This window comes from Mirounga angustirostris, unplaced genomic scaffold (genome assembly GCF_029215605.1).
Source record: "Mirounga angustirostris isolate CCGP_5_RB_7025 unplaced genomic scaffold, mMirAng1.0.hap1 SCAF_1, whole genome shotgun sequence".
Lineage (NCBI taxonomy): Eukaryota > Metazoa > Chordata > Mammalia > Carnivora > Phocidae > Mirounga > Mirounga angustirostris.
The window spans coordinates 210,512,113-210,525,601 of NW_026991709.1; the positions used below are offsets into that span (position 1 = coordinate 210,512,113).

At 55.2% G+C, this 13,489-nt stretch overlaps 1 protein-coding gene across 3 annotated transcripts; it reads left to right on the top strand.

The window, feature by feature from the left end:
• The first annotated feature begins 1,268 nt into the window (after positions 1-1,268).
• Positions 1,269-13,259, top strand: MARCHF2 (membrane associated ring-CH-type finger 2). 3 transcript variants are annotated; one of them, XM_045863155.3, is made up of 5 exons: positions 1,269-1,428; positions 4,732-5,054; positions 9,067-9,262; positions 10,630-10,839; positions 12,663-13,259. In XM_045863155.3, the coding sequence occupies exons 2-5, from the start codon at positions 4,879-4,881 to the stop codon at positions 12,819-12,821; spliced, it is 741 nt and encodes a 246-aa protein (XP_045719111.1). In that variant the 5' UTR covers positions 1,269-1,428; positions 4,732-4,878; the 3' UTR covers positions 12,822-13,259. The 3 variants fall into 3 exon arrangements, with proteins under 3 accessions (XP_045719111.1, XP_045719110.1, XP_064428306.1); XM_045863154.3 differs by having other exon boundaries at positions 4,827-5,054; XM_064572236.1 differs by lacking the exon at positions 10,630-10,839.
• Positions 13,260-13,489: the final 230 nt, after the last annotated feature.

Consider the following 13,489-nt stretch of genomic DNA (forward strand, 5'->3'; position numbering starts at 1 on the left):
TGTTTTTGCTTTATGCAAAACTAAATATGCAACAGGCTCAGAATAACAATTGCAACATCACCATCAACAATATAGTGGTGGTATGTAGGGTTAAATTGTCGTTTTAAAGTCACTAGACGTTCATCTCTCTGTTGTTTTGTCACCAACTGGATACAGAAGTTTCTCTGTTTTATTTTCATTTTTAGGGCTACCTTTACACTTTAAAATTTGTTTTATAATTATATGCAATATTTTACATGGTTGTAAAGCCAAATATATAAAACAAGGTATATTTTCAAAAGTCTAACATGTATCTCTGTCCCCTTCCTCCTTCTTCTCTCTAACCTTTTAAACAATGTTATGATTTATCTTTTCACCTCTGAAAAATAAAGCTAGTACAACACAACAGAATGTAACTTAGGTAATCGAATTGCTCCATATATTTCATAAAGGCAGGGCAGGAGGGGAGAGGAGTACTGAGGCAATTCTCTATCCTACCTCAGGTCCTTTGCATGTGCCTGAACACTCTGCCTGGGATTCTTCTCCCCTCTTTTCTCTTAGTTCCCCTCTGCTCTGTATCAGTTGTCAGTTCAATTGCTTCTTCCTTAAGGCAGTATTTTTGGACTTTCCAAATTATTCCATGATATGTCCCCCTCACTTGCTACAATTTATTACTTTTGTAATTAAGAATTACACAACTGGTTAATTCCCTAGGTTAAGGTCCATGAAGGCAACAGTATTTGTCTTAATCCTGTGTCCCCAGAGCCTAGTACAGTGCCTGGCTCATAACAGGCCCTCTTATTGATCTTTATTACATCTAGTGAATGAACCTATTGCATGAATGAATGAGCAAGTGAATGATGAATAAATGGCGTTGGCTTTAGGCTCTTCCACGGCCCCCTAACCTCTCTAGGCTGCCGTTTTCCCTCTGTAAAGTGTGATCATACGGTTCGTCTCTCTTTCCCTCCCAGAATTAATGAGAAGCATATGGGAGGTGATGAACACTTACAAATCCCTTAGCTGGGTGTCACGTTCAAGTCCGTAACGGTTAGCTAGCACTGGTCGTCGGCAGGTGGCGCCACCAACCCCGCTCGTGCCCCCTGCCGGGATGGGGCGGGGTCAGGGTTGGGGGTGGAGCCGGATCTGGGGGCGGAGTTAAGACGCGGTGGGGGCGGAGCCAGCAGCTGCGGCGCCGCGGGGCCTGTGCGGCCCAGGACGTCCCTGTCGCCTCCGGCCCCGCCTCCTGGGGCGGGACGTGCACGGGTATTGGCTAGTGCGGGCGAGAGGCAGTAGCCATTGGGCCGTGGCACCGTCGGCTCGGCGGGCGGTGTCCGGACGCAGGTGCCGGCCGGAGCCGAGCTGGCGGCGCTGACGGGACCGGCCGGGCCGGGACCGGGGCCGGGGCTAGTGGAGGGGCCTGCGCGGCCGCCCGGCCCGGCCGCGAGTCAGGTAGGCACGGGCGGGCTGATGGGGTGGGGGGGGGGGGCGCGGGTCCGCGGGCCGGCCCCGGGTTCGAGGCCCGAGCCTGGCTCCCGAGCGGGACGATCAGGCTCAGACCGTCGGCCTCAGCCTTCTCCGGAACGAGGTATCGCAGTTCCCGTCTCGAGGGCGGCGGGAGGTCCCCGGGACCCGGCACACAGTAGGTGCCTCTCCGAGCCTCGGTTTCCTCAGCTGTGAAACCGGGTCATCCCAGCGCCAACCTAATGGGGCTTGTTGGGAGAATTCAGAAGGTGGCCGATGAGGAAAGACCCTTGCACACAGTAGGCTGTCAATAAGCGCCTTCCTCAACCTCCTTCCAGCGGGGCTCTGCCTGGAAAATAGTAAATATTATAATGACCCAGGCACTGTCTACAAAGGACCTGCTTAGCAGAGTGCCTGGCTGTTAGTGGGTGCTCAAAACGGGGTAGCCAGAATTTATATGATTCTCTTATTTAGTCCTCTAGGGACCTTAATAGGTGGAAGTACTAGAAATGTTCCCTGTTAGATGAAGAAATCGAGGCTCAGAGAAGTCTTTTCTCTTGGGGCCATACATAGAACGAGAGCAGAGCTGGGCTTAAACCTGGCCTCCAATGCAGGGCCATGCAAGGACTGCAGGACACACAGGAGCCTCTCTCTGGTGAGCGAAGAGGAATGAATGCATTTTACAGGCTCCACATTTCTTCTAAAAATAAGAGCAGCATTTAGTGCCCACTTACTGTGTGCCAGATTTTGGCTGTGCCTTGTCTCATCAAACCCTCTAACAGCTCTGTAAGCTGATGACAGTAATCGTTAAGAAGAGCTAATATTTACTGACTTCTTAATAATTAGGAGTGTATGAGCTGGGTATTGTTATGACCTTCATTTTACAGACGAGAAAACTGAGGCCCAGACAGTGAAGCAGTTTGCCCGAATGGGCACCGTTAGGGCCCTCTGACTCCTCTTCCTGTAGTTTCTTGCCCTCAGGGAAAGGACGCTGGACAGGTTGCTTTGCCTCAGCGCCACCCCAAGTGGGCCTAGACAAGGACAAGCTTTGCCGGAGGAATTGAGCCTGGGGGCTCCTTCTCAAGAGTCCCTCAGCAAAGTCCATCAGCTCCATCAACTTACTTGACAAAAGAGAAGGATGAGGCCCAGAGAGGCAAAGTGGCTTGTTCCTGGACACACAGCATCAGTGACAGAGTCAAGATTTTAAAAAATCCAGGTCTTCTGAGTCCTAGACCCACTCACTGGACTAAGTTGAAATCTTGGTCCTGTCCCTTCTTAGCTGTGTGATCTTGGGCAAAGAGCTGCCCCTCTCTGAGCCTCAGTCTCCTCACCTGTCAAATGAGGGTAATTATTAGATTTATGTCATAGATTTGTTGTGAAGACTCAGTGAAATCTATCCCCCAGGCATTGGGCCAAGTTCACTTGAGGCATTGGCTCACTCGCCCAGCCCAGCAGCCCCACAGCTGAGTCCAGCCTTGAGTTTAGCCCCTTCCAAGCCCAGGCTTCTGTGGTTTGCACAAGCCTCTAGCCTCTAGACATCCCTGATTCCCACCACGGGCCCTGGCAGACCAAGGTATGAGGATCAGGAGGGTTCTTTTCCCCCGCTTGCTCTTACACAGAGTAGGGGCTGAGAAATGAAACGCAGCAACTTTGTGCCCAACACAGGGCAGGCGCCAGGGACGACAGAGTGCATGTCCAACCTGGTGCCCCCTTCCCAGAGCTCACCGAGAGTGAAGAAATAAGAGCACTTCAGGGAGGGGTACATTCCATGAACACAATAATGTGGTCACGAATGGCACTTTGGCCAGGATGGTCAGGGAAGGCCTCTCCAGGCAGGTGATCTTTGAAGGGGACGCTTAGGGCAACTGTTTAGAGTTCAGCGAGCTTCTCAGTACTCAGCATGCGATAGGCCCTTAACGAACTGTAGCTGCTGTCATAATTTTGGTGATTTTCAGGCCTTGCTTTAGCAGATTTACTGATGAATCTCCCCCCGCCACCCAATAGTAACAGAAATGGCAGAACTTAATATATGGGAGCTGTGATGATTCTCGGAGCGCCCAATTCCTTGCAAGAATGTTAAGGCTGATGCTTGGAGGGGTGGGAAGAATGGATTCCCCTCTACGTGCATTCTCTTGGAGAGCCCAGAGGCTTCCCTGTTGACCTCTGAGCCGGAAGTTCCTCGGGAGGGATAGGAGCGCACACAACATGCCAGGCCCCCCGCCACCGCTGCCCCGAGGATGTTATCTGGGCCAAGCAGTCTTCCTCCCTGCTTCTCCTGCCTCTGGGCTGATATTTGCTTATCTGGCTGGCAGCGGCCCAACTGTGGAGGCTCCGAAGGGCACGGTGGGCCAGGAAGGCTTCTGGCTGAACTGTTAAGAGGGTGCTGATCCGTGGGCAGATGATGGCCTTGGTGCAAAGCGTTAGTCAATCACTTACTCTGGCTTTTCCCCTTCTGTCTTAAGTGTCAGATTTGGCCGGCAGGGGTTGGTAAAAGCTGCGTAGGGGGTGCCTCAGTGAGTGTTTCTGGCGTCTCTGGACTGCAGCTCCTGGAGACAGAGGCCTGAGGACAAGACCTCAGGGACCCCTGGCTCCAGGGTTCCTGTGTTGCCTCTGTTACTTCCAGGAAGTTCTCAGGGGGAGCACACAAGGTCTCACTGGCTCCTTCTGGGACGGGGGTGAAGGCTGCCAAGGGTTCCTTTTGGTGGAACAGACCCTAGGGTAGGGGGGAGAATAGTGCTGAAGCCCCCCACCCAGAGCAGACTTGAGGTCGCTGCCTAAGTCTCCGGCCATCTCCCACTGCTTCTCCTCGAGGACACGGGCATGGCTTGGATCACCTGCTCCAGTAGGAACAGAGGCTGCCCGAGTCCTTCCCAGCCTGCGTCGTTTTCCTGAAGGCCTGAGGTGTCCAGGAGGTATCAAACGATGCCCCATCCTGGTCTGTTCGCCCAGGTTTCTAGCTCAGTTCTGCCCAACTCCAAGGCAGGCTCACGTGCTGTGAGTGCAGCCCCGGAAATCCAGTCCATGGAGAACATGGGTCTAGGTGGTCAGCGGGCAGGGTTCCAGCCTACAGAAGCCCCAAGCACAAGGCCTGGCCCACAGCAGGCTCTCAGTAACTGTTCGGGGCCCTTCCCGGGTCTGGAGAGCTGATGCTGGGGGTGGCCTGCAGGCCTTGAGGGCTGGACCTGGCTGGCCTTTCTCAGGAGGGCTAGAGATAATAAAACCAAGCCCCTACTGTGCATCAGGCCTGGGCTGAGTTACAAGTGGCATCTCATTGAATCCCCCATTTTACAGATTGGGCGACTGAGGCTCCGAGAGCTGGATTCAAACCCTGGTCAGTGTTTGGCTCGATATCCTTGCCCTTAACCTCCCTGCCGGCCTCTCCCCAGGCTCCTGGGACCATGGGCCTCAGGCCCTGAGGACACAGGGCTCCCTGTGGCCATGACGACGGGTGACTGCTGCCACCTCCCTGGCTCCCTGTGTGACTGCTCGGGCAGCCCTGCCTTCTCCAAGGTCGTGGAGGCCACTGGCCTCGGGCCACCCCAGTACGTGGCGCAGGTGACTTCAAGGGATGGCCGGCTCCTCTCAACCGTCATCCGAGCCTTGGACACGTCAAGGTGAGTGGTGCCTGAGCAGGGGTCTTTGCCTTCACTTGCTTTACTCTCTGGGCCAAGTGATTTTCTCCCAGTCTGGGGTCAGAAATCCAATCATCTAGAGGGACCAGGTGGGTGAATAAACCAGGGAAAGGGGCCCCAGTCATAACTGCAGTGCAGATACAGAGGCCCCGGCCGGCCAGGTCTGGTTCTCCAGGAAAAGTGGAAATTCCAGATTGTCAGGTGAAATCTGAAGATTAGATGGTGGGGAGTAGCTCATGGTTTCGAGAGGCATGATAAGGAAGTGGATTCACAGCACCTGGGCTCAATCCTGCCCTGCAGCCCCTCTCCCTCTGGGACCAGGGACAACTTACTTTACCCTCGTCTCTTGGAGATGGGGACATCTTCCTCATTGCATTGTTCCGAGAGGCTCTTGCTGTGGTCCACATACGGTGTCTGCCCGCGGGTTTGCCACCTCGTATGCATTCGATAAAAGTATTTAAGGGCGCCTGGGTGGCTCAGTTGGTTAAGCGACTGCCTTCGGCTCAGGTCGTGATCCTGGAGTCCCAGGATCGAGTCCCGCATCGGGCTCCCTGCTCAGCGGGGAGTCTGCTTCTCCCTCTAACCCTCCCCTCTCTCATGTGCTCTCTCTCTGTCTCATTAAAAAAAAAAAAAAAAAAAGTATTTAAGCCCCGGTGCGGGCCTTCCAGACCCCCATGTGAGCTCCCCTGTCTGGTATGCCAATTTGTCATCATTTTCAAGGAAAAGAGTTTGAGGTAAACCCTTCAAATCTGAATCTGAATCCATTTTCACTCATTTGGATTTAAAACAGCCACCAGGTTGGCTAAGGGAACGAGACTCTGAGTGCTATCTTTTTCTTCTTAATTTTTCCAAGTTTTTCGCATTGTCGTCAGGTTTATCTACTAAGATTTCATTCCTAAGTTCTTTTCCAGTTTTTTTTTTCATTGTGGTAAAATATAGATAACCTAAAATGTGCCATTGTAACACTTTTTAAGTATACAGTTAGTTCAGTGCTACACTCACACTGTGGTGCAACCACCCCCACCACCCGTCTCTAGAACTTTCTTCCCAAACTGAACCTCTGTCCCCATGAAACACGGACTGCCCGCCCCCTCCCCCACCCTGTGCCCACCATCTCCTCTCTGTCTCAGCAAATGTGACTCCTCCAGGGAGCTCCCAGAAGTACAATTGCATGGTATTCATCTTTCTGTGACTGGCTCGTTTCACTGAGCTCCATGTCATCAGGATTTATCCGTGTTGTGGCCTGTGTCAGAATTAATTCATAAGCTGTTCATTCCAACATCCAAAGAAGCCGATGGGAGGCCTTGCAGTGCTTTGGAGGGACCTCACTGCCATTCACCCTCCGAGTCTTTGCTTGGCGTCACTTCCGGCAGGAAGCCTCGCTCAAGCCCAGATGATATGGAGAGTTCTCCTGGGCCTCCTCCGGGGTGTGGGTTTTTATGCTCGCATCTCCATCAGCCCCCTTGAAGGCAGGACAGAGTCTGTGCCGGGCAAGCCAGGCTGGGAGCGAGGGGACATTTGGTGGGGTAGGGGGCCTGGGAAGAGGCTGACCAAGGCTAGGGTGTCCCTACCTGGGGTACCTGAGGGGCACTGAGTGAGCTGACCCCACTTTGCCCCACCCTCCCTCCTGACACCTGAGAACACCGAGGCCCAGAGGGAGGCGGACACCTGCCAGTGTCACTGAGCATTGCTGAAGCTTGAACCCGGGGCTCCTGCTTGGGTTGGAAGGGGAGAAGCTCGTTCAGTCCCACCAGCCAGTCTTGCAGTCCTCAGAGGCAGGGCAAGAGGCAGGGAGCAGAGAGTCCCTCAGTGACCCCCGCTGATGGTAAGGACAGCCATGCCCGCAAGACCACTAGGCTCTCTTGATCTGCTCCTTGGCCTCTTTGCTCATGGCTTCTCCCCTCTGATTTTTTTTTTTTTTTAAGTCATCTCTATACCCAACGTGGGGCTCAAACTCATGATCTTGAGATCAAGAGTCACAGGCTCCACTGACTGAGCCCGCCACGTGCCCCTCCCCTCTGAGTTTTGATACAACTCATCCCAAACCTGCCCAGGCTGGGGACCAGGGCAGAACCACCCTCCCAGAGAGAAGGCTGCCGTTTGTCCAAAGGGTTCTCATCCTCTTGAGCCTTCGGCGCTCTGCCCACCAGTCCGTGAGCGAGCCTAGGCCGTCCTCGAAGCTTCCCAGAGCATATCTGCACCCCCGGCCCTTCCTCCTGGCCTTTCCCTGCTGCCCCTTCCACGTGGCTTCTGCCGGCTTCCTTGCCCACACTCTCCCCTCTCTTGCTCTTGGAGTGTGCCCTGGGCAGCCCCACTGAGGCTTCGCCCCCGCCAACCCCTGGTCCATTTCCTTCTCAACTGTGCCATTTGCGTTATTTTCCTGCCAGAACTTCATGAGCAAAGCCCATTTCTCTTGTCCTGCCGTCTGGAACGGTGTAGGCAGTGTAGCATGGCCACTAAGGGGGGCCTGGGCCCCGGCTTTGCGGGCTACTAGCCGTGTGAGTTCATGCAAACGGGGTCACCCCTTGCTGCCTCAGTTTCCCCATCTGTGAAAGGAGGGCAAAATAGCCCCTTCCTCGCAGGTTCCCTGGGAGAATAACAGATTCGTCCACGTGCTGCCCTTGGAACAGGGCACGGTCCTTAATCAGTGCTCAGCAAGAAGTCAGGTTTCATTTTGTTTTGTTTTCTCCGAAGTGGCTTTTCCAAAAAAGTAGGGTTCCCCGGGACAAACCCCAAACTGACGTGGCTCTTCCTCAGGGTTCTGGTCCCTTCCACTTGCTGGGGTTGGCTTCCGGAGCAGGGAAGCCTGTTAACTCTGGGCAGGGGCGCTGTGGGATCAGGGTGGAGCCCGGTACAGCCTTTTGACATCGTAGGGGATGGCAGCAGCCCCGGCACAGGACTGACAAGAAAGTAGCCATGAGGGGTCCGCTCAAGGTTTTGGCTTCAAAGCAGCCAGGCTCTGCCCCACAGCAGGAGACGCTGAGGAGAGGATAGAAAACAGTTTCTGAGGGGAAACTGGTGTTATCTGGAAGACGGCCCTCCTGCTCCACCTCCTTCGTGTGTTCCTGCGGTTCACTCTCCGGGCAGAAATGTTTGGAAAACAATGACTCATGTGCTGGACAGCCTCTGCGCCCACCAAGGCCACACCTCCAGCCCTGAGCTGCCCCAGGAAGGACCCAGTATCCCCAGAGACCAGGCTGGGCCTGAGGCTTCCCTCAAGTGGCTTCCTGTGGACGCTTGTTATGTCTGTCTTCTGAGCCCATCTAGGACACAGGAGCAGGGGAACTACTCTCCCTGGATGCACAGGTTTCTCAAGTAGCATGGCCTTCAGGTGAGGCTAGATCCAGGGCCTCTGATGGTGTCCTTGAGAATCTGTCTTTCCCTGTTGCTTGTCTCTGCTTTCCTCTGTTTGGCATCATTCACAGACTCCACATGGGGACCAGACTGCTGCCATCAGCTCCAGACTTACATCAGCCTTGCTGTCTCTAGTTCTGGAGTTGAGGGGGCGGGGAGAATTTCAGGAATTAATCACAGTGACTCTGATTGCTTCACACATGCCTTTCCCTGAATCAGTCCTGGTGACGAGGGGTGTGTGGTGTTCTAATCGGTCAGGCCTGAGGTCATCAGGGGTGTTGTCAGCTCTGCTCTAGTCCTTGAGGACCGAGACTTGAGAGTGGGTTGGTTGCCCGGGACGGTTAGGGGAGTATTGCAGGGAAAGGAGGAACAGACGCTAGATGGGCAGCTATAAGAGATGCTCACCCTGGGCCTAAAAATGTGCCACAGGAACCCTGGGGAGGGAGCACACTGCTGCACTTTCGGGAATTTGGGAAAGCTTTACAAAGGAAAGGAGGTCTGGAGCTGGGCATTGAAGGATGAGTAGGAGTTTGCCAAGTGGCAGCGCAGGGGCAATGCTGACCTTATGATCCAGTGGGCAGCAAAGCAGGCGTAGGCAGGAAGATTGGTTGTTGCTCATGCGCTCTATCTCTGTGTCTAGCGATGGTCCCTTCTGCCGGATCTGCCACGAGGGAGCAAATGGGGAGAGCCTGCTGTCCCCATGTGGCTGCACTGGTACGCTGGGGGCCGTTCACAAGAGCTGTCTGGAGAGGTGGCTTTCCTCGTCCAACACCAGCTACTGTGAGTTGTGCCACACGGAGTTTGCAGTGGAGAAGCGGCCCCGGCCCCTCACAGAGGTATGCTTGGGAGCCCCAGGTTGGAGCGGGCAGGGGGCAGGCAGACAGGCCTGGGGCCGGAGGAGGGAACTGCCCAGGAGGATCCTTCTCTATGGAGTGGACCTCCTTCTCCCCCACCCCCATGGTAGAGTCTGTGGATGGGGGTGGGGAACCAGGCCCGAGACCCCGTGCCCCCTCCCTGTTCGGTCACCCCTGAAGCTGAGACCTGAAGAATGAGGAGCCAGCAATGCCAAGGACCCAAGCTGGGGAAGGACAGTCCTGGCAGAGGGCACAAGTGCAAAGGCCCTGAGGTCAGGAAGAGTTCGGCGTGCTTGATGAAGCCTGGGTGGCTGGAGTGGAGCGAGTTACAGGAGGGGGAGAGTGGCCCGGAGGAGGTATTGGCAGCTACTCCGGGCTTTGTGGGCTGTGCCCAGGAGCTTAGACTTTAGCCTGAGCGGAGTGGGTCAGGCCCGAGATGAGCATTCTCGGGCGTGGTGGCTGCCGCACTGCTCTCCGGAGCCCTGCTGGCTGACGGGTGCCCCCTGGACTCCTCCGGGCCTGCTTGGAGGGGGCAGCTGAGCGCTGTACAGTCATGTTGCTGGGCTGGGGGTGGGCTCTTGGAAAGGCCCCTGGCCCGCCCGGGGTGGCTGGGTGTTTAGGAGAACAGTACGGTGGGAGAGGCAGCACCCGCCTGCACCCCTCTCCCTTTGCCCTCGCCCTCCAGCCACATGGGCCTCCTCCCTGCTGTACTTTGCCCAGGCCACATACTCCCATATCAGGGCCCCACATTTGCTGTTCTGCAGCCTGGGGTGCTGTCTCCCCCGTTCTTCACATGGCTGCTTCTGCTCATTCCGTTCAACTCACGGTCCCCTCCTCAACAAGGCCGTCCCCTCACCGACCGTCCACCCCATTTCATACCTCTTGTACTAGCGTGGGAGCTCCGGGAGGTCAGGGACCCTTCTGTTCCATTGACCGGAATTACCATGAGCGAAGCCCACTTCTCTCGCCCCTTCATCTGCGGGGGCCCTGCGACAAGACCCCCCAGCCAGACCCCCCCCAGCTTGCAGTCCTGGCTCTGTGGGTGACCAGTTGTGTGAGTTTGCACAAATGAGTCCGTCCCTCTGTGCCCTCAGTATCCCCCGTCTGCACAATGGGGGCACCTAGCAGGACCTGGGAGCTCATCATAGGCTCAGTAAGTATGGGAGGGAAGGAAAGTATGGGAGGGTGGCGCACGGCCAGAGGCTGGTCCTGCGGGGCCCGCCCATCCAGATGGGTGTCTGCAGGCAGAGGCGCGAGGCCTGGAGGTCCCGCAACCCCATCCCCAGGCCGGGGCTCGTGGGAGGGCGTTACGAAGCTCGCCTCAGCAGCTCCTCCCCCCACCCCCGCAGTGGCTGAAGGACCCGGGGCCTCGGACAGAGAAGCGGACGCTGTGCTGTGACATGGTATGCTTCCTGTTCATCACGCCACTGGCTGCCATCTCAGGCTGGCTGTGCCTGCGCGGGGCCCAGGACCACCTCCGGCTGCACAGCCGGCTCGAGGCCGTGGGGCTCATCGCACTCACCATTGCCCTGTTCACCATCTACGTCCTCTGGACGCTGGTGAGTGGCTGCCAGCTGGAGGCATCTGGGGGTCTCTGGTTCAGAGCAGGCTGGCCAGGGCTTTGGGCAGTGGCTTGGGGGCCTCCCTGCCTGCCTCTGCCCGGTGGGAAGTGATTCCCAGCATCTCACGGAGCTCCAGATTCTGAGCCCAGCCAAGGCCCAGGGAAGCCGTGAGTTGGGGGTGAGCCTCCACCCCCAAGAGATGAGGACACCTGACTGTCAGTCTTGAACAGAGGCCCGCCATCCACAAGCTCAGCAAGACTAGCTGGGGTCAGGGGATAGAGAGGGTGGGAGGGTAAGAGGAAGAGCGAGACCAGGAGAATGAGAGGGACAGACAGACAGGAAGCTGAAGAGCTGGAGAGGGAAGGCCACTGGGATTGAGAGGGACTGGACTGGCAGCCATTAGGACCCTCGCCCAGAGAGGAGCCCCCCAGTGTCACCTCTTAGGTCTAACCACTGTTGTCTAGCTGTGGGAGCATTCCCTTCTCAAAAAGGATTGGCATCCACTAGCAGGTTTTTTCTTTTTTTTCTCTTTTTTTTAAAGCACATAGTATGAAACCATAGGTACTGCTTCGTAGTCTGCTTGCTTTCGCTTTGCTGATGTCCTTTAAAAAAAAAGGCAGCCACCCAACAGTTATTCATGGTCTGGATGTACCATATTTATTTAACTAATCCCTTTTGATGGACACCGGGATTCTTTCCAATGTTTTCTTCCCCTTCCTTTTTTTTTTTTCCTGTTATGAACAGTGCTTTGAGCACCACCTGCGCAAATGCCTTCTTGGAACTTGCTTGATCAAAGACTATGAACCATTGACATTGGTTTTAAAAAAATTTTTTTATAGACTTTATTTATTGGGTCAGTTTCAGGTTCACAGCAAAATTGAGCAGAAGATACAGAGAGTTCTCGTATATCCCCATCCCCATCCCCGGCCTCCCCCGCCATCAACGCGGGATCAGAGGGGCACCTCCATTACAGACGAGATCGGGCGCATTCAGGGTGGTATGGCCGTAGACGGGGCACCTCCATTACAATAGAGGAAACCTACATCGACACGTCACTATCCTCCAGAGCCTCCGTGGCTTACAGTAGGGTTCACACTTGGTGCTGTACGTTCTGTGGGGTTTGGACAGATGGATGATGAATGTACCCACTGTTATGGTATCATACAGAGTAGTTATACTGCCCTAAAAGTCCTCTGGCTCCGTCTGTTCATCCCTGCCCCCCCCCCGCCCAACTCCTGGCACCACTGATCCTTGTACCCTCTCCATAGTTTCATCCTTACAGAATGTCACAGAGCTGGAATCCTGCAGTCTGTAGCCTTGCAGCCTGGGTCCTTTCCCTTAGTGACCTGCATTTGAGGTTCTTCCATGTCTTTTCATGGCCGGAGAGCTCATTTCTTTTTTTAGCACTAATATTCCCTTGTCTGGATGTCCCGCCATTTATTTGTCCACTCACCTCCCGAAGAACATCTTGCTGGCTTCCGAGTTTGGGCAATTCTCTGACCCGGTGACATTTAATCCCTTCCAAGAGGCTGTACCACTTCAGTCCCATCCTGGGAGAAACAGAAAGGGAGCTCCTTGCTCCCTGCCGCCGACCCCTGCACTTTGCAGGGTCCCGAATGCCGGTGGGGAGTTTTCACAGGAGAGTGAATGGGTGTGTGTACACAGTCCGTGTGAGAGATGTATGAACGCTGTCTCTGCTTCTGGAAGCATGAGCCTGGCCCTGCTTTGGGCCAGAGCAGGTGCCACCTGGGCTCAGTGTCCCTCCCCTGGGGTGGAGACCAGCGGCTGGCATTCCCACCCACCCCCACCCTGCCCTGCAGGTCTCCTTCCGCTACCACTGCCAGCTATATTCTGAGTGGAGAAGGACCAACCAGAAAGTTCGCCTGAAGATCCGGGATGCAGATGGCTCGGAGGACGCCCAGCACTCCTCACTGGCAGCAGGACTCCTGAAGAAGGTGGCAGAGGAGACACCCGTGTGAAGGCCGGGCCAGCAGGGCCAGAGGCAGCTGGTGACGCCCTGGTATTTGGAAGGACAAAACCGCCCGACCCTTCCTGCACGGCCTGAATGCTTCTTAGGCCAAGAGACACCAAGCGGAGCTGTTTTCTGTGATCCCACGTGAAGATATTTTCCAGCTGTTTTGCACACTGTGGTACATGAGGACAGATGGACGTGGCCCTGAGCTTCGGACAGAGCAGGCACCCTGATCTCGTTCTGAGGCCCACCCGGCCCCCTTGGGGGCCAGCAGCCACGGCCGTAGGTGAACCAGGGCGCCCACGGGGCTGGGAGGTTCCGCAAGCTTCTTGCACTTCTCTGCACCTGACAGGCTCGCTTTCCTGGCACCCCTCGACTTTATAAAGTTGCACTGCGTTTCAAAAAAACCCACCCCGAATGAATAAAAGGAGCCCTTGCTGGACAAAACGGACTTGTCAGTTACATTTCTGAACCGAGGCCTCAAAGGGAGGCACCTGAGACCTGAAGGGAGTCAGGTTAAAAAAACAAAACCAGCCCCTCAGCTGGTTTTGAGGGATCTGTTGTAGAAGCCTGGAAGAAGCAAAGCCTGGGTTTTTGAGTGAAGAGCAGGTAGCAGGGTTATATAATAAATGATTTAAAGTAAATACACGTAAGAAGAACAGTTTCCATTTACTT

Bases quoted from the DNA above. Each gene is read 5' to 3' on its own strand.
- MARCHF2 (XM_045863155.3), top strand. From the start codon at position 4,879: ATGACGACGGGTGACTGCTGCCACCTCCCTGGCTCCCTGTGTGACTGC. The intron at 5,055-9,066 runs GTGAGTGGTGCC...CTCTGTGTCTAG, and splicing joins CGAGCCTTGGACACGTCAAG to CGATGGTCCCTTCTGCCGGA. The intron at 10,840-12,662 runs GTGAGTGGCTGC...CCTGCCCTGCAG, and splicing joins TCTACGTCCTCTGGACGCTG to GTCTCCTTCCGCTACCACTG.